General features: G+C 43.7%; 1 protein-coding gene and 2 non-coding genes across 3 annotated transcripts; 2 read left to right on the top strand and 1 right to left on the bottom strand.

The window, feature by feature from the left end:
• Window positions 1–230: 230 nt before the first annotated feature.
• On the top strand, window positions 231–1,178 carry LOC130040482 (olfactory receptor 2W1-like). Its single transcript, XM_056132604.1, has one exon. The coding sequence runs from the start codon at window positions 231–233 to the stop codon at window positions 1,176–1,178; it is 948 nt and encodes a 315-aa protein (XP_055988579.1).
• A 9,804-nt stretch (window positions 1,179–10,982) lies between these two features.
• On the bottom strand, window positions 10,983–11,055 carry TRNAM-CAU (transfer RNA methionine (anticodon CAU)). Its single transcript has one exon. It is a non-coding gene; the product is annotated as a tRNA-Met (tRNA).
• Window positions 11,056–16,880: 5,825 nt separating this feature from the next.
• On the top strand, window positions 16,881–16,953 carry TRNAF-GAA (transfer RNA phenylalanine (anticodon GAA)). Its single transcript has one exon. It is a non-coding gene; the product is annotated as a tRNA-Phe (tRNA).
• The last annotated feature ends 867 nt before the right edge of the window (window positions 16,954–17,820 follow it).

The following is a 17,820-nucleotide window of genomic DNA, read 5'->3' as shown; positions in this document are numbered from 1 at the left end:
ACACACACACACAACTCTTGAACTCTTGAACTCTTGACTCAAGGAAAATGTTCAAAGAGATTTTCCATGGCTGGGGGAGAGGGGGAGAAACATGCAGTTAAAATGAGTTTTAGATACCCAGCCGCTCTAGAGATTTTGAGTTGTCTTGATTGTATATTGCTATTGTTGACAATACGTTGCTGTCATTATTGTTGCTAACACGGTTTTATCTCCTCGCTTCCTAAAGAACAATGGACGTAAACAATGAGAGTTCTGGGACAGACTTCATCCTTCTGGGGTTTTCTGACAGACCCCAACTAGAACGCATCATCTCCCTGGTGGTTGTCATCTCCTATCTCGTGACTCTGGTGGGAAACTCGACCATCATCCTGGTGTCTCACCTGGACGCCCAGCTCCACACGCCCGTGTACTTCTTCCTCTCCAACCTGTCGCTCTTGGATCTCTGCTATACAACCACCATTGTCCCCCAGATGCTGGTGAATATGTGGGGGCCAAAGAGGTCGATCACATACGGAGGGTGTGTGCTCCAGTTCTTCATTGCCCTGGACCTGGGCGCCACAGAGTGTCTGCTCTTGGCTGTGATGGCCTATGACCGCTATGCTGCTGTGTGCCAGCCTCTGCACTACATGGTGATCATGCACCCCCAGCTATGCCACAAGATGGTCATAACTTCCTGGCTGGGTGGCCTTGGAAGTGCCATAGTTATCTGCTCCTTGACTTTGAAATTGCCAAGATGTGGACACCGAAAAGTGGATAATTTTTTCTGCGAGATGCCAGCGTTGATCAAGATGGCTTGTGCTTATTCCAAAGTCATTGAGGTGGTAGTTTTCACTCTTGGAGTGGTGTTTCTCCTAGTTCCTCTGTCACTGATTCTTGTCTCCTACGGGGTCATCACCCGCGCCGTGATGAGAATCAAGTCTGAAGGAAGATGGAGAAAACTCCTCAACACCTGCGGTTCCCACCTCACCGTGGTGACTCTCTTCTACGGAACACTCATCTCTATGTACATGAAGCCCCAGAGTAACAGCACAGCCCCCAACGAGGGCAAGTTCCTGACTCTCTTCTACACCATCATCACTCCCAGCCTGAACCCTCTGATCTACACGCTGAGAAACAAAGACGTCAAGAGTGCAGTCAAGAGGCTGCTGTTGGCAAAAAAATGCTCAGCACAGCTGTGAATACACGGAAGGATTCCGAGCAAGGAATCATAATTACCCTGAGCAACAAAAGACGATTTGTTTGATGGTTTCAAAGAGTGTCTCTTGGCGGGAGAGAGTAGGGACCACACCCAGAGAAGCTCTGGGGCTCCTCTGGTCCCAGGGGGCAGCTCTTTGAGGTGGGTCCCAGGCATCCCCACACATAAGGCAATCTTACCTACTCTTCTTCCTCTCGGCACCACAACAGAATTTTATTTTGATCAACCTGGTGGGGAGAGGAGTGAGGGAGGAAAATAAGAAGTTTCACCTTAGGTTAAATCAACTCCATCAAAAATCCAGTACATTCCTGATTTAGTATTATATCCTTGCATTTTGATTTTCTGGTGTTGTTCTATTGAAAAAGGACAGTAGGGCTGCAGACGTAGCTCAGTGGTAGAGAACTTGCCTTGTGGTGTGAAGCCCTGGGCTCAGTCCCCATCACTGCACAAAAGAAAAGAAAATAATAATGGCAAAGGCTGGGTGATATGATAGTCCAGCGGGGAGGGCATTTGCTTCGCAACCAGCCAACCTGGGTTCCATCCAGGCATCCCCCAGGGTCCCCTCAGCACTACCAGGAGCAATTCCTGAGTGCAGAGCCAGGAAGAACCCCCCAAGCACCATCAGGTGTGACCCAAAAACATAAAAAGAATTTAAAAATTAAAAAGACAATGTCAATAATAGATGATCAGAAAGGAGCATCACACTTGGACTCTACAAAACGGAAGTTGAGTCTGAACTGGTGTCTCTAGGGTTCGTGTGTGAAGGCCCCAGCTCGATTTCTGCCAAGAAGAGAAAAATTGCACCATCTTGAAAATGCTGACCTACTTTTACTTCATGTGAGTGAGGAAACTGAAAAAGAGGTTTTCAGTGAGACATGTTTGATGGCATTTAGCATCGTCTGTTCTCAGAAAGAAGGCTGATATATACTTCCCTGTGGCTACGGTTCTCCCAGTGTACAAATTTCTCCTCTTCTGGTCTTTAGCATAGCTGTCAGCTTATCCTGTCATTCTGTTCACAATCTTTCGTTAGCCTCATCACCTACAATATTCGAAGTCGGGAAATCTCTGTGCTGGAAAATGAACCACCCTGTCTCTACCTGCCTGAAAATCCCCTCTGCACAGTGACCAGGTCACAGCATCTCAGAGGACAGCTGCCTGAAGTTCTGGGGTGGGATGAAGGGGCTGTGTGTAGTCACCTCCTCCCATCCCCCACCCCCGTGCTCCCCAAATGTCCACACTGGGTCAGCACACCTATATATATTTTTTGATATTAGCAGTATTTATTAAGTATGCTAAGGATACCATAAATTTTGTTAGCATCCTAATCTTTTAAGATATTCTTTTGGCATATCAGAATGTTTGGTATCTCTTCTGATTTGTTTGCATTCACGAATAGAATGAGACTTTACCTTTAATATCACTATCACTATCACGATCATCCTGTTGTTCGCCGATTGCCTCGAGCACGCCCCAGTAACGTCTCCTTCATCCTAGCCCTGAGATTTTAAAAAGTGCCATATTCAAGGCTCTTTCAGGGTTAGGAGAATGAGAGCCATCATTGTTACTGGTATTTGGCACATTGGGTACGCCACGGGGAGTTTGCCAGACTCTGCCGTGTGGACAGGTTACATTCGGTAGCCTGCCAGGTTGTCCAAAGTAAGAATGAGATAATAAGAGGTCGCGCAGCCGCAAATGCGGCCATGCACTTCCGGGAGCTGGGTTTTATAGTCTCTGGGTCTTGGCCGGTGATGGGATTACATGGCACCAGGGGGTCAGTTAGTGGGTATGACCCCTGCCTACTGAAAGATGGAGGATCTGGGTGGAGGCAGAGTCTCCTGCTCCCTCGCCTGGCTGTCCTCATTGGGGCCCCTTGGAGGGAGTGGGTTGAGTTTCCCTCCCCGCCCCGAGCAGAGCTCCAGCAGCCAAAGACCTCCAGAACCAGTCACCACCATGCTGAGACCACTCTCTACATGCATGAAGGTACCGGAAGAGGAACAAAGGCATGCGGTTCCCGGGGCTGAGATCTCCAAGCCTGCTCTGATTGGGGCTGAACATCCTCCACCTTTAATATATGTTATAAAATTAAGAACACACACACATAGGCAAAGTCTCCATGTGTGACTATTATACATTTACCTTGAGACAACATATAATTCATGTTCCCATTGAATCTTAATTTGAGAATGAAGTTAGTGACTCCTTTCTTAATTTCTACATGGTTTGCTTGGACTCACAGGTTAGTCTTTGAAATAATAATTCTGGCATTCAAGTAGGAAAGGCTGATACTCCAAGCTAGGTCAGGGCTAGATTGAGAATATTAAATGTGAAAGAGAAACTCCAGTGTACTTTAGAGAGAGTAAAAGCTAAAAGAAGGAGATCTGGGAGAAGGAACTGTAACAGACAGATGGCGGGAAAGAGGAGCCTTGGGTACAGAGTTATTGCATTTATTTAAATTTGTTACAATGAAGTTATCACACCTATATTTTAAAGTTTTGATTCCTTTCTCAAGGATTAGTTCTTTTAAATTTGTCAGTTGTATAAACCACATTTAAAAAAAAGAATTGTTAAAATAATAAAGACCCTAATAGGTGATGAGGTTAACACAGGATTGCAAACAGAGAGTGACAGGGTAAATTTCCAGGTATGCTAAAGACCAGAAAAGGAGAAATTTGTACATTGGGAGAACAGTAGCCACAGGAAATACTTATCAGTCTTCTTTCTGAGAACGGAAAACGCTCAATGCCATCAAACGTGTCTCAGTTAAAACCTCTTCTTTGGTCTTAAAAAAATAATAATAAAATAAAATAAAAAGTTAAACCTCTTCTTCAGTCTTATGCACTCAGTTGAAATCTTGCATCACCCCAAAGACCTTACAAATCCCATCAATGCTTCTACTTGAATTTTCCCCAGAATCTGACCGCATCAGTATCAAGGTATTATCAAATTTTATTTCTATATCTGTAAGTATATTTGCAGAAAATGCAGCAATCGGCTTTTTAACAACATAGACACTTTTGTAAACACTGGTGATCTTGCTCTGCGACAATTGGGCCTGGCATGAATAACATATTTAATAAATACCTATAAATGGTGGCCTCAAATAAGTTTTGAACACATCTCCATGGAAGTGTGACAAATTCTTCAGCCTATGGTGCTATCCCACAGATAATGTGTACGGCTGCAATCTTGGGATTTTGTTAACACCCAAGACAGGAGACACTTAAGATTAAGGATGGGGGGGCTGGAGAGAGAGCACAGCGGGTAAGGCGTTTGCCTTGCATGCGGCAGACCCGGGTTCGATTCCCAGCATCCCATATGGTCCTCTGAGCTCTGTCAGGAGTAACTCCTGAGTGCAAAGCCAGGAGTAACCCCTGTGCATCGCCAGGTGTGATACAAAAAGATTAAGGAGAGGGAAGAACAGAGAAGTTTTTTTTCTCACATGCTAGTTTCTCACCCCCAAGAGCTGCACATAACTGGGCCTGTGAGAACCAGAAATGAGGGGGAATTCAAGAAAATGCTGATTTCTTCGAGTCCAGAAACAATGACTGCTGACTTACTTAACTTTTTAATTGGACAATTCCTCGTATGTATTGTTAGCCACATTAAAGACTAATCGTGTTCAGAATCCGGCTTTATCTCTTCCAATATATGCTTCAACAACCAGTATAGATCCCCAAGAGGCATAAATGACTTTGGGCAGTGCCAGGGACCACAGATTACACAATGACTGCTGGCCCAAAAAGCCAACTGACAGAGACATACAAGCATAACCATGGCTTTACACTTTTTATTAAGACAAAGATAACAAACAAACAAAAAAAAAGACAGGCGAAACAGTACCTTGTTATAACTTGCACTTCTCCATTTGACAGAGTTGACAAAAGTAACACATCGCAGACCTAGTGATGGGCGTTTACCCATCCCCAGCACTCCGGAGACTTTTATAGTCTCACTTAATCACTTAATCACTTAACTTCCCGTTAGTCGTCGATTTGCTCCAGCAACGTCTCCATTTGTCCCTGTCGCGTGCTAGTGTAGCCCAATGGCATCTGTTCGCTCCGGGAACATGAAGGGCCTCAAACCGATCGTTCATGATCTTGACGAAGAAGTCTGACCATCTGGTAGGCGGGCGGCCACGCGGTCTTTTGACATCCCGTGGAATCCAATCGGTAACAGCTCTAGTCCAGCGGTCGTCTCTAAATCTCATTATGTGACCAGCCCATATGATTTTCGACACCTTGGCAAACGAGACAGCGTCCCTGATTCTTGATCGTCGATGGATTTCGGAACTCCGGATTCTTTCTCTCATTTGAGTGAAACGTGATATTCCAAGCATAGCTCTTTATATTCTTCTTTGGGAGACCTGAATAGTCTCAAGATCACTAAAAAAAAACTTGATTTTGATTATGGTGTCAGTTATAAATTATTGCAACTCCCTAACATCTCATAAAAAGTTTGATAACACCATGTACTTACTATTGGAATGTGGGTGAACAGAGATCTCATGGAAACTGGTTAAAATTTTACTGGAACTACGCAAACTCTTTTAAATCAAATGACAAGGACATCTAGAAATGTTCTATCTTGGCATAAAATACCTTGTCCACAATTTTGACTAGAAAAGCTTTGAAAAAGCAAAAAATTATAACACTTAACAGCACAACCTTGACCTAAACTTCTCCTCCTGCCCTTTACTTTGGGGTATTTTTACAGAAGCAGATCATATATGCCAAAATATATATATATATCTTTTAACGTAAAATATTAGCGATTCTATATATTCCTGAAATAGCAGCTACATTTTAGCAGATACTCACAAATATAAATATTAACTTATAAAACTTACAAATTCTATTTGGCGTCCAGAAAGACATAGTACTAGCACTAAGTACTGTCAAAAAATAACAGTTTAACCTGCTTTTCTTCAAAGGGTTTCAACGCACATTAAGGTGGCCGCATTAAAAAAAAAAAAAAATACGTTTTTGTGAACCCACCGAAATGGTAGAAAACGTCCCAGCTTCAGAGGACGTGGTCATTGTTTTCGCCTTATTCATCACGCCCAGTTGCGGTAGTCACCCAATGCCCGGGGTCTCCACGGGGCCTCCCCTACCCCAGAACAATATCCAAATTCCAGATTGCAGAAGCGAGCGCGGCTCGGGGTGCACTGCTGCCGTGTCCGCTTAGTGCCACCAGGTGGCGCTGTGGATAGCGGTTCCCACAGAAACCGCGCCAGTGCCACTGTCCCGAGGACCCAGCGTTCCCGCCCGGTGCACAGGCAACGGCGGTCCTTCTGAGACCAGGCAAACCCACCCCATGCCCACTTTTGCATGGCAAATGCGTCACACTGAGCCCACGGTTGGGCTTCCCCGGGTGGCAGGATCCCACTTTCAGATCTCCCATCGGAAAAGCAGACAGCGCCCTCCACCCCCAAGCCTGCGGCCCGGCCACTCTGGCAGAACTGCCTTCGTCCTGAGGTTCTTGAGGCCCGGATCAAAGTTCCCTCGGGCTCCCTTGGAACTGCCTTTCTCCCACACGGTGGGGCAGTTTTTCTCTGGCGCCTCCTGCAGCCAAAATACAAAGCGTCGCTCATTACACTGTGTTCCCAGCAGAGGGCGCGCAAGCGCTGCAGCCAACTAGCCTCCCGCCTAATCCTTGCAACTCTTCTTTTCTTTGCAGATTATAATCTGGTGGACCCATTTCTAGGGCATCAACAAGGCCTTGAACCCTGTTGGAAAAGGCCACAGTGCTTAAAAAGCACACACCCATCTCCGTGCTTTGTCTTGCTCTTCCTCTTTAGGTCCAGGGACGCCAGACAGGTAAATTTGCATCTTTTTTTTGGTCGACTCCATCATCTCCTTTCCCTTTCTGTTCTCAAACTGGTTTATCCATGCAGTCAGCCAAGAGGTGAAATGAGTCTCACATGAAGGGGGTGATTATTTAAAGTTTTAGAATTCCAATGTTATAAATTATTGCAACTCCCTAACATCTCATAATAAGTTTGATAACACCATGTACTATTGGAATGAAAAGCTTTGAAAAGGCAAAAAATTATAACACTCATACTATTCATAACAAGCAATACAAAATAAATTATTTAGCATCTACCTACGGGACAGGCTTGAGTGGTGGTGGGAAGGGGTAATGGTGGTGGGATCGGTGTTGAAATATTGAATGCTATCAGTTATTGTGAAAAAAACTTTATGAAAAATAAAATTTAAATTTAAAAAAATAAAATTTAAAATAAATAAATCAAATGAAGGGGGAAATTGAAGGTATCCTGGGATGGCATCTAGGTTGCATGTTCCGGTGTCTGAATTGATATCTAAGCTACTGCATTGGGGCTTGAGAATGAGACCTTGGAAACTCATGGACCTCCTTACGCACTGACTCAAACATTGAGTTTCAGAGATGTTTCAATTAGAGGCTCAGGAATCCCATGACGTGGAACATCCCACCACTTCCAAGTTATGTGGCCTTTTCTAGCGCTCTTATTCCTGTCGTGAAAGTGCAAATCGTACAAATTTCGAGTGTTTGCTCTGGTTTGGTTTTGGAACCACAGGCAGCTGGTTCTGTGTGCGCAGGGAGTCACGGTCACAGTCCTCCCGTTGTTCATCGATTTGCTCAAGCGGACCCAGTAACGTCTCCATCATGAGACTTGTTGTTACTGTGTTTGGCATATCGAATACGTGCGCAGGGAGAACTCCTGGAAAATCAAGCCAGGGAAAAAGAGAGGGAGCTCAAAGCACCCTCGGGGTTAAAGTGAAACTCTTGCACTCAGTCACCCAGGGCAGCATTTTGAGAGTTTCTCCAAAAACTTAAAATAGCATCAACAATCAAAAATAGCATCCAGCAATCCTGTCGGTTTAAACCTAGTGGAAGAAAAACAGGAGAGCCAAGCGATCCAACATTAAGAGGTTTTGCATTAAAAGGTCCTACTGGATGAGAACTAGAGAAATTGCATCAATCTCCTTCTTAAGAAAATGAAAACCTAGGTCACAGCTAAGTAGGATTTATAAACCGAAAATAATTTAGAAGTCTGCAAGGTGGATTATTGGAAAATATAAATTGGTAGAATAATTTATACAAATCAAGAGTACAATTGGTATCATAATTTGGGGAGAAAACTATTTTTTTGTTCTGTTTCTTTTTAATTTTATTTACAGTACTAAGAATTCAACTCTCCAAGGGCCGGAGTGATAGCACGGCGGGTAGGGCATTTGCCTTGCATGCGGCCAACCTGGGTTCGATCCCAGCATCCCATATGGTCCCCCAAGCACCGCCAGGAGTAATTCCTGAGTGCAGAGCCAGGAGGTACTCCTGAGCATCGCTGGGTGTGGCCCAAAAAGCAAAAAAAAAAAAAAAAAAAAAGAATTCAACTCTCCCACCCTAACATTTAAAGTACTTTATCTCTGAGCCTTGTTCCCAACCCTTTAAAAAAATTTTTTCTTATTTTTTTAATTGAATCATAATGAGATACATAGTTACAAAGTTGCTCATGATAGGAGATCAGTCATGCAATATTCCAACACCCATCCCTTCACCAGTGTACATTTTCTACCACCAATATCCCCAATTTCCCTCCCACCCACTCCCGCAGCCAGATTTCTTTTTTTATTTAAACTTTATTATATTTTTACAAATTTCACAGTAATTCATTACATTTACTATTCAAACACCAATCCCACCACCCATGCACCTTCCCACCAACGTATTTTGAATGTTTTCACCCCAAATCCCAAACCATGCCCTGAAAAGCAGAACAAAACTATTGATTTTGTATTGCTTGTTATGAAATATGTCACTAAAAATGGTCCAATGAAAGTTTCCTTAGAGGAAAGTGTGTGAAGATTGCCGTGTTTCACCCTGGAGCCATTGAGCCCTTGTATAAGAGATTACTAACATGTTTGTTTTTTGGCGTTTTTTTCCTTTTTGGGTCACACCCAACAATGCTCATGGGTTACTCCTGGCTTTGCACTCAGGAATTACTCCTGACAGTGCTCAGGGGACCATATGGGATGCCAGGGTCGACCGCGTGCAAGGCAAACGCCCTCCCCACTGTGCTATCACTACGGCCCCTAACGTGTGTTAAACCCCATCAGATGTTGTGTGCTATTCTTAGTACATCAGTCCAACCTGATTTCTTAATCCAAGAATTCCTCTTCTAGTTATATACCTGGAATACAATCTTGCAAATGTGCCCCGCAAAAAACATAGGCAAGACTGTGAGCATTCCCTTTCTGGGAACCAAATACTGTTCTTGTTTGGTTTGGGGTGACACCTGGTGGTGCTCAGGACTTAGTCCTGGCTCTGAGCTCAGGGTGCCAGGGAGCCAACCGAGGTCAGCCCTGCACGCAGGCAAGCACCCTATCTGCTGTACTGTCCCTCGGGGCCCCTAGAACCAAAACTTGTTACCAACAAAAATATTCATTGAGAGAAATAAAATGTGATGTACGCACAGAATGAAACACTGCACAGAAGAAAATATAAGTGCACAGTAACTTTTTGTTTGTAGATGATCTTACAAACAAAAAGTCAATAAGTGGGGTGGAGAGGGGACAGCGGGTGGGACTCTCGCCTTGCACGTGGCCACCCCAAGCTCTGTCCACAGCATCCAGTCGGTGACATCCTATTGATACCCTGAGTGACAGCTGCTAACTCTTCCCTGGTGGAACATAAACGGGTTCAAGGATTTTTGTCCTCTGGTAAATATTCTCTCCACAGAAGAGACAAAATCGAATTTAAATCCTATATGGCCTAGATCTCAGAGAACATAGAACTCAACAGGAAAGAAGGAAATGGGATAGACGAGAGCTTGGAATAAATGCCAATACCCTAACGCCTCTCGGGATGGGGGATTAGAGTCCGTTTCAACCAGAGCATGTGGCTGACTCTGAAGTCACTCAGTGACTTCTGTGACAAGCACCATCCTTAAGAGTTTATATTAATGCACCATATCCCTCCTACAAAGTAAGTGCTGTTGAATCCAGCGTTTTGTGGATGAGTGAAACTGAGACCTTAAGGAACTTGGCCTCAATTCATGCACCAAGGAAGTGGCCAAGGTCCACGGGGACAATAAAACCCAGAGCTCTTTGGCCAGTCTCAGCTCCTACTTTCTAGGTCATATTTTTCAGCTACGATTTTGCATACTTTACCGCAATTGACTTCTTAAAACTAGTAAGAGATCCATTTAGTATGGTTTCATTTGTCTTTTATTATTATTTATCTTCTATTATTATTGGTTATTATTATATGATTATTGGTTATTATTATATGGTTTCATTTGTCTTTTATTATTATTATTATCTCATTCTTACTTTGGACAACCTGGCAGGCTACCGAATGTAACCTGCCCACACAGCAGAGTCCTACAAACTCCCCGTGGCTACCCAATATGTCAAATACCAGTAACAATGATGGGTCTCATTCTCCTAACCCCGAAAGAGCCTTGAATATGTCACTTTTTAAAATCTCAGGGCTAGGACGAAGAAGACGTTACTGGGGCCTGCTCGAGGCAATCGTCGAACAACAGGATGGTCGTGATTGATTGTCTTTTGATTTTTTTTTTTTAGACAACCGGAAACCTTCATTTGTCTTGTTTTCTCTTCCTGTAATGGGTCCACGTTCAAATTTTTGTTTGGGTTCGCTTGTCCTAAACTTCACAGAGGAAAGCTAAATGTAAAATTAGGGTTTTATCAGGAACTTGAAGTGCGTGCATGGGAGTTGTGAAAACTGGGTTGCAAATAAAACGCCCCCGAGTTTGTGCTTTTTCTGGGGCAAAAGCTTGCGTTGCCCCCTCTGAGGTTCGAACTCAGGACCTTCAGATTATGAGACTGACGCGCTGCCTACTGCGCTAAGGAGGCAACCCTGAAAAGGGGCCGTCTATTTTCTCCACACAAACTCTTGATTCCACGCTCCCATTTGCTATTAAATCGGAATTTTCATGCTACTTAAGCTTGGAGACCTGCAGCTCAAGACAGATGGAAAATGCTGTCCTTGGGTTTCCAGCTTTCAACCCCTACAAGCCACTTCCTGCCGTCTGTGACAGCGCTTCTAGAAAGATCCGTGGGACCTGGCGTTACCCAAAGCTTCAGTTGCACCAAAAATGTTTTGGTTAACCTTGAACATCTATTTAATATTTTAGTCGAGAAATGTACGTTTTCGTAGACTCCGTTCTCCGTGCTCTGCACAGCTCGGACCTGGAGCACCGAGTTCTCTCTCTTTTTCTTTTCTTTTTTTTTTTTCTCGCACCAATCAGGGGTGTTTGAGACCCCGCGGGTGCCCTGGGAACCAGCAAAGTTCGATAATTAAGGTCAAAGTTAGGAAAATGTCCATTTCCAGCCTACTCGTTTCTGGCGTCCAGTGTTAGGAAGGATTCCATGCATTTAGTAGATCAAGTAGATTTTTTTTCATTAAAAATGTTACCCACCCAGATTGGTGTTTGAATATTAAACGTAATCACATATTGTGAACTACCCGATAAATTTTTTTTAAGTTTAAAAAATATATGTATATGTAAACCATTAGGTCATTGAAACTTTTCTGGTAACCCCAATAAGGAATTCGTAAAGTAAAAAAGAAATAAAAATTAAAATTTTACCCACCCAGACCCTGGAGCCGCACATTTGCGATCAGGACCTTCAGATTATGAGACTGATAACTGCTCTAAGGAGGCAACCCTGGAAAAAAATTTATAGCAATTTTTTATTTGCCATAAAAAATAAAAAAGGTGATTATATTTTTTACACAATAACCTTCTTTTATTTTTATACAATTTTATTTGTATATAAAAATTTTATTCTCTATACAATTTTTAAAACGTATTAAAATATATTAATACAAAATATTTGCATAAAATATTGATTTTTGTAATTTTTATTTTTATACAATTTACATAAATTTTATTTTTTATACAATTTTTTTTATAAATCGCTGCTTTCGGAATGAAGAAGGTACAACCGTCGTGGCGGTGCTAAAAGAAGTCCCCAAGTCGTCGGTGACAGTCTCAGGCCTGACCTGGATGCAGAAGACTCACCCACATGCCTTTGTCTGGCTTTTGATTTTCTAATCCACCTGATTCTGTTTGGCTTTTCTCTGCTTTGTTTTCTTTTGATGAAGCTGGGGGAGTTGGCTTAGTACGATTTCCGGAATAAATCAGAGTTAGTGCCTGGGTGTTGGAGTCAAAAGTCAAGAAGTCCTTTAATGCATCTCCCTGTTCCTGTACCTATGGAAATAGGAGTTGCGAGAACATTCTGTGGCAGCACCTATACTGGGCAGAGACTGGATTCAAAAAAGGTCCAACTCTGAAATTCTCGGACCTTTAATGTCTTAACTTTCCAGCAGTCGGGAAAAGGAAAAGTGAGTGCATTTCACAGTCAAAACACACACAGAGATCCCAGCGTGCTTCTATCTTGAGATTTATCAGTATAGAGATATGTACAAATATGTTATATTTGTGGGTATTTTTGTGTATGTATTTTTGTGCATTTTCTTATAAAAAAAATATTAAAGCTCAAGCAGGGGTCAGGGATGCAACGAGGCCTAGAGGGGATGCTTTACCAGAGTGAAATGCTGTGTTCTAATCCTTGGCACCCCATAACATAAAATAAAAGTTCTCATATTATGTTTCAGTGTAGCTCTACCCCATCATTATGAAATCAATAGAGTGGAACATAATGGCTCTTTTATGACCTTAATTGTTAAATATAAACATGGTCTATATAATATGAGATTATATAATATAATATATAATATATCTCTAATATGAGATAATGACGTTGGTGAATCTGTTGTTTGGGGGGGGGGCAGTGCCACATCCCGTGAAGCTGAGTCCTAGGGGCTCCCATTCGTGGGATCCAGTCACTCTCTCTGGCCCAGGATAAATTTTGTTTCATAATTGAAGGAACATCAGTTGTAGCATTATACAGGTGTCAGGTATACACACATATGTTTATGACGCATTAAGATCTTCCCCAAAGCCCAGTTCCCATCTACCACCAAACAATTGACTCCTTTTACACCATTTGTTCTCTCCTTTCTTTTCATAACCACTATTTTGTTCTAATAGTTTGCGTTTATTTTTATTTTGTTCGTTCACGATCACGATCTTCCTGTTGTTCGTCGATTGCCTCGAGCAGGCCCCAGGAACGTCTCCTTCGTCCTAGCCCTGAGATTTTAAAAAGTGCCACATTCAAGGCTCTTTCAGGGTTAGGAGAATGAGACCCATCATTGTTACTGGTATTTGGCATATTGGGTATGCCACCCAATATGGAAAGTTGTTACTGGTATTTGGCATATTGGGTATGCCACGGGGAGTTTGCCAGACTCTGCCGTGTGGGCAGGTTACATTCGGTAACCTGCCAGGTTGTCCAAAGTAAGAAAGAGATAAGATGTTGCGTGGCTGCTAATGCAGCCACACGCTTCCAGGAGCTGTGTTTTATAGTCTCCGGGTCATGGCCGTTGATGGGATTACACGGTGCAGGGGAGGGGGCAGTTGGTAGGTGTGACCCCTGGCTACTGGAAGATGGAGGATCTGGGTGGAGGATGCTCAGCCCTGATCTCAGCAGGCTTGGAGATCTCAGCCCCGGGACCCACATGCCTTTGTTTCTCTGCCGGTACCTTCCTTCATGCATGTGGAGAGTGGTCTCAGCATGGTGGTGGCTGATTCTGGAGGTCTTCGGCTGCCAGAGCTCTGCTCGGGGCAGGGAGGGAAACTCAACCTGCCCCCCTCCAAGGGGCACCTGCGAGGACAGCCAGGCACAGGGGCAGTAACTGTTCGTTACTCTGGTTTATTTTCTACATGTGTGAAATCAGACAGTAGTTTTCTTTCAATGTCTATGTCATTTAGCATCATTCCTAGTAGGACTATCCAACCTGTTGCAGATGGCAGGATCCCATCTCTGCATAGCTGACTGGTGTTCCTTTGCGTCTCTATGTCACATTCTTAGCCACCCATCTGGCGCTAGGCACTCACTTCAGTTCCAAATGAAGAACATGAGGCTATCTCATGTAAGTCGCTGCATAGTTGCTTCATATTCTTCAAGTTAATGCATAGAAGTGAAATCGTTGAGTTGGATGATAAGTCTATTCTTTTTTTTGGGGGGGGGGGGGGGTGGGCAGACCTGGTGCTCAGGGATTACTCCTGGCTCTGCCCTAAGGGATCTCTCCTGGTGATGCTCAGGGTCCATATGTGGTACTGGGGATCAAACCTGGGTCAGCTGCATGCAAGGCAAATACCATACCAGCTACCCTATCACTCCCACCCCTATTCTGTAGTTCTTAAGGAGTCTCCCTCTGCTTTCCGTTACGGCTTATTTATTTGCATTCTACCAACTGTTTATGAAGCTTCCCCTTTCTCCATTTATTATATATAATATATATGTCCCCCACCCCCATGAGAGAGGAGAGACAGGCAGACAGACACACACACAGAAAGAGAGAGAGAGAGAGAGAGAGAGAGAGAGAGAGAGAGAGAGAGAGAGAGAGAATCAAAACCCAGGGGATCAGGTATGTGGCCCAGCTGTGTGTATGAGGTTATGGTTTGATCCCTGGTACCATAAACAAATAAATAAATAAAATGCTGAGAATTTTTTATGAGCCCCTTTGTTCATTTGTCTTCTTTGGAGAAGCATCTATTCATATCCCGTATCAATTTTTAAAATGGGTTCTTTTGAATATTTTGGTTCCCAACTAATACTTGACTTCTTTATATATTTGGATATTTATTAACCTTTTGTCTAGCATATGACTGGAAAATACTTTTCCCATATTTGGTTACTTTTGTTTCATTTCCCTTGTCATTGCCCACATATTCATAAAGACATCAGGAAAGCAAACATCTGAGAGCTTATCACCTGTTTTCTTCTCCCTTTCATGATTTGATTCTATTATTCTACTTCTATTCTTATATTCTTGTATCTTGGACATATTGTAGGTTAAACTTTGTTGTAAGATAGATTAATTTCTTTGTCTTGGCTGTCCAGTTTTCCTAACATCATTTATTGAAGAGACTTTCCACTTTATGTTCTGTCATCTTTTAGTATAAATTAGCTATTTATGTGTACCTTCATTTCTGGTCTGTTCTGTCCCATTGATTCATATTTCTGCCTTAATTTCAGTACCATGCTATTTTGATTACCACTGCTTTGTAATACAGCTTGAAACCAGGGAGCATGCTACCTCCAACTCCCCCACCCCAGAATTGTGGGGTAGGGGTGATTTTGGAATACCAGCTCATTCTCTGGATCCGATCTTCCGCATCACATGGACCCTAGAGGGAGGCAGAGAAGGTGGCTTAGTCATGGAGTACTACTGTGTGACAGCGCTAATCCTCAGGGATAAAGAGCCAGCCCACCGGCCGACTGGCTCTCACTGGTCCAAGCCTTGATCACCTGCATCATTCAAAGGTGATAACCCGGGCATCAATCTTCTGCTTCTGTCGTGTATGCATTCTGCAAGACCAACTAAGAGAAGGGAAAGGGATACATGAAGAAATACACTGAGACCGGGTGACTGGACGCAGGCGGGCACCACGAGTCTGTTCACTCCTTCCACAGGTATGGCCCGAGCGCCTGCCGCACACCTGGGCACTCAACTGGGCAGCAGAAAAAACAAAGGGTGGAGCGTCCTCGCGCTCAGAAACTGCAGGAAGGCCAACGCGCATCAAAAAATCGCTGTACAAAAAAAAAAAAAAAAAATATGAAGTCTGAGAATCCAGAGAATGTATGACACCTGTTCAAACTATAGAGTCAAATAAATAAAATATTTATTAATTAAAGAAAGATAGAATAAAATAAGGGCCCTAAAGACTGCAGTGGGTTAAAAAAAAAAAAGGAAATAAAAGAAAAGAAAGAAGGAAAAGAAATCACTTTATGAGCTGGGGGTCAAGTTCACATTCCGAGAAAAATCAGGCCCAAGGGCGACCTCTGGCAGTGCCAGGTAGGGATGAACTGCACCTGCCAAACCGACTGAGCACCGGAAGCGAAGCCGGATGCTGGAAGAGTTTTCTTCCTGGTTCTAGGTGGCCCCTCTAGCTTACGATCCGCTCAGTGGGTACTCTCTGGGCAGGAGGAGGACTGCGGGGTCTCGCTGGTTTATTTCAGTCCAGGGTCCAGAAGAATTTTAGTTCAATTTGTTGGCTTGGTTGGGTCAGTAAGCCGAAGGTGAGATCTGGAATCCCAGACTCCTGGACGTCCAACGAAGAGCTCTGGTGTGATCTTCGCTTCCAGGACTACATTGATTCCCCTTCCCCTCCAACTGACTTTAAGCATTTGAAGCCAGTTTCCCAGAGATGCCCTACTTGAGAAATGTTCTGGGATGCAATCACCGACCTTTAGCTGCAGGATTTGTCAAAAACTGGCCTTGGAACAAAGAAATGCAAAGTACCAAAGGGGACCAATCCTTGGCCCTAGATTACAGAAATAAGAGCAGAGGAAAGAAATTGAACGGGAAGAGGCAGATGGGGTGTTAAGAGGGCCTTGGACACATCATATACACATACGGTATCCAAGGCACGGAGTCAACAGTACACTTAAGCGTAGCGTCCAAACTACAATAATCAAACGGTAAAGTGTGCCTGTCTAGGAAGCCGGCTGGGGGGATGGGAGGGACCCAGGGGATTGAGAGGGAAAAAAGGGTGGGAAACACCCAGTACGGTCACCACATATTACGCGAAGGTTGCAGGGGCGGAGCCGAAATAGCTCAGTTGGGAGAGCGTTAGACTGAAGATCTAAAGGTCCCTGGTTCGATCCCGGGTTTCGGCAGACCGGGTTTTCTTTTTCTTTCAGAGCCTCGGACTAACTATTCGAGTTTACCTACTACAAATATAAGGACAATTTTCTAAATTTAACTTTTGTTGCAGTTTAGTTAACAGTTACAACAATGTTGAAGTTTATGAACTTTTATTTATAAAGTATTACCTACTGTAGACATAGAGAAGGCTTTTTAATTATCGTTTCGGTAACAAGGTCGCAATAGTTTCAGTGTTTACGGTACTGCTGTATAGTCACTGCACCCCACTACCACCAAAGTGCCTGTGACCCCCACCCCAAGTTTCTATACCTCTCTAGTCGGCCTGTCCATTCCCCTGCTCCAGCCCTTTCCTGTCCCTCGCTTTAGTAGTCAGGGTTTTGTAATACAAGGCCAAGGTTTGTTTGCCCTGATTAGATACTTCCTGTTCCCTTGCGAAAACACTTCTCCAATAGGAAGGATGGAGGAAGGTCATTGCCCCCCTCAAAGTTAGAGGGAGTCACACAGTGGTTTCTGGGATAACTTGTTTTGGGGAAAACTAGGAGAATTCTAGGGAGGGTCATCACTGTCTCACCAAATAGAAAAGACACACAAATAAGGACAGGGAAAACCACTTGTCTTTGTTCTTTGTAATGGTTCGTATCTTCATTCTTGGTTCCGACTCCAAGCTACGCATTTCTTCCTCCAGTGGAGGGTTCTTGGGCCCAGAGACTTGCTTCTCTCCATCGTCGCCCCAGGAAGCATCTTTCCCTGCTGGGGGTCCTCTCTGCCCACTCCTCTTACAAGGGAACCAGCCCTCCCCAAGGACGTGGAAGAGAGACAGCTACTAGGAGGGAGGCTAATTGCATTATTTTCGGCTTCATGTTCCCTCTTTTAAGAGG

Source organism: Sorex fumeus, unplaced genomic scaffold, assembly GCF_029834395.1.
Source record: "Sorex fumeus unplaced genomic scaffold, SorFum_2.1 ptg000094l, whole genome shotgun sequence".
Lineage (NCBI taxonomy): Eukaryota > Metazoa > Chordata > Mammalia > Eulipotyphla > Soricidae > Sorex > Sorex fumeus.
Note: the sequence above shows the minus strand (reverse complement) of the source record. Positions and strands in the feature narration are given on the sequence as shown.

Excerpts from the sequence above, each read along its gene's own strand:
- LOC130040482 (XM_056132604.1), top strand. The coding sequence starts at position 231 with ATGGACGTAAACAATGAGAGTTCTGGGACAGACTTCATCCTTCTGGGG.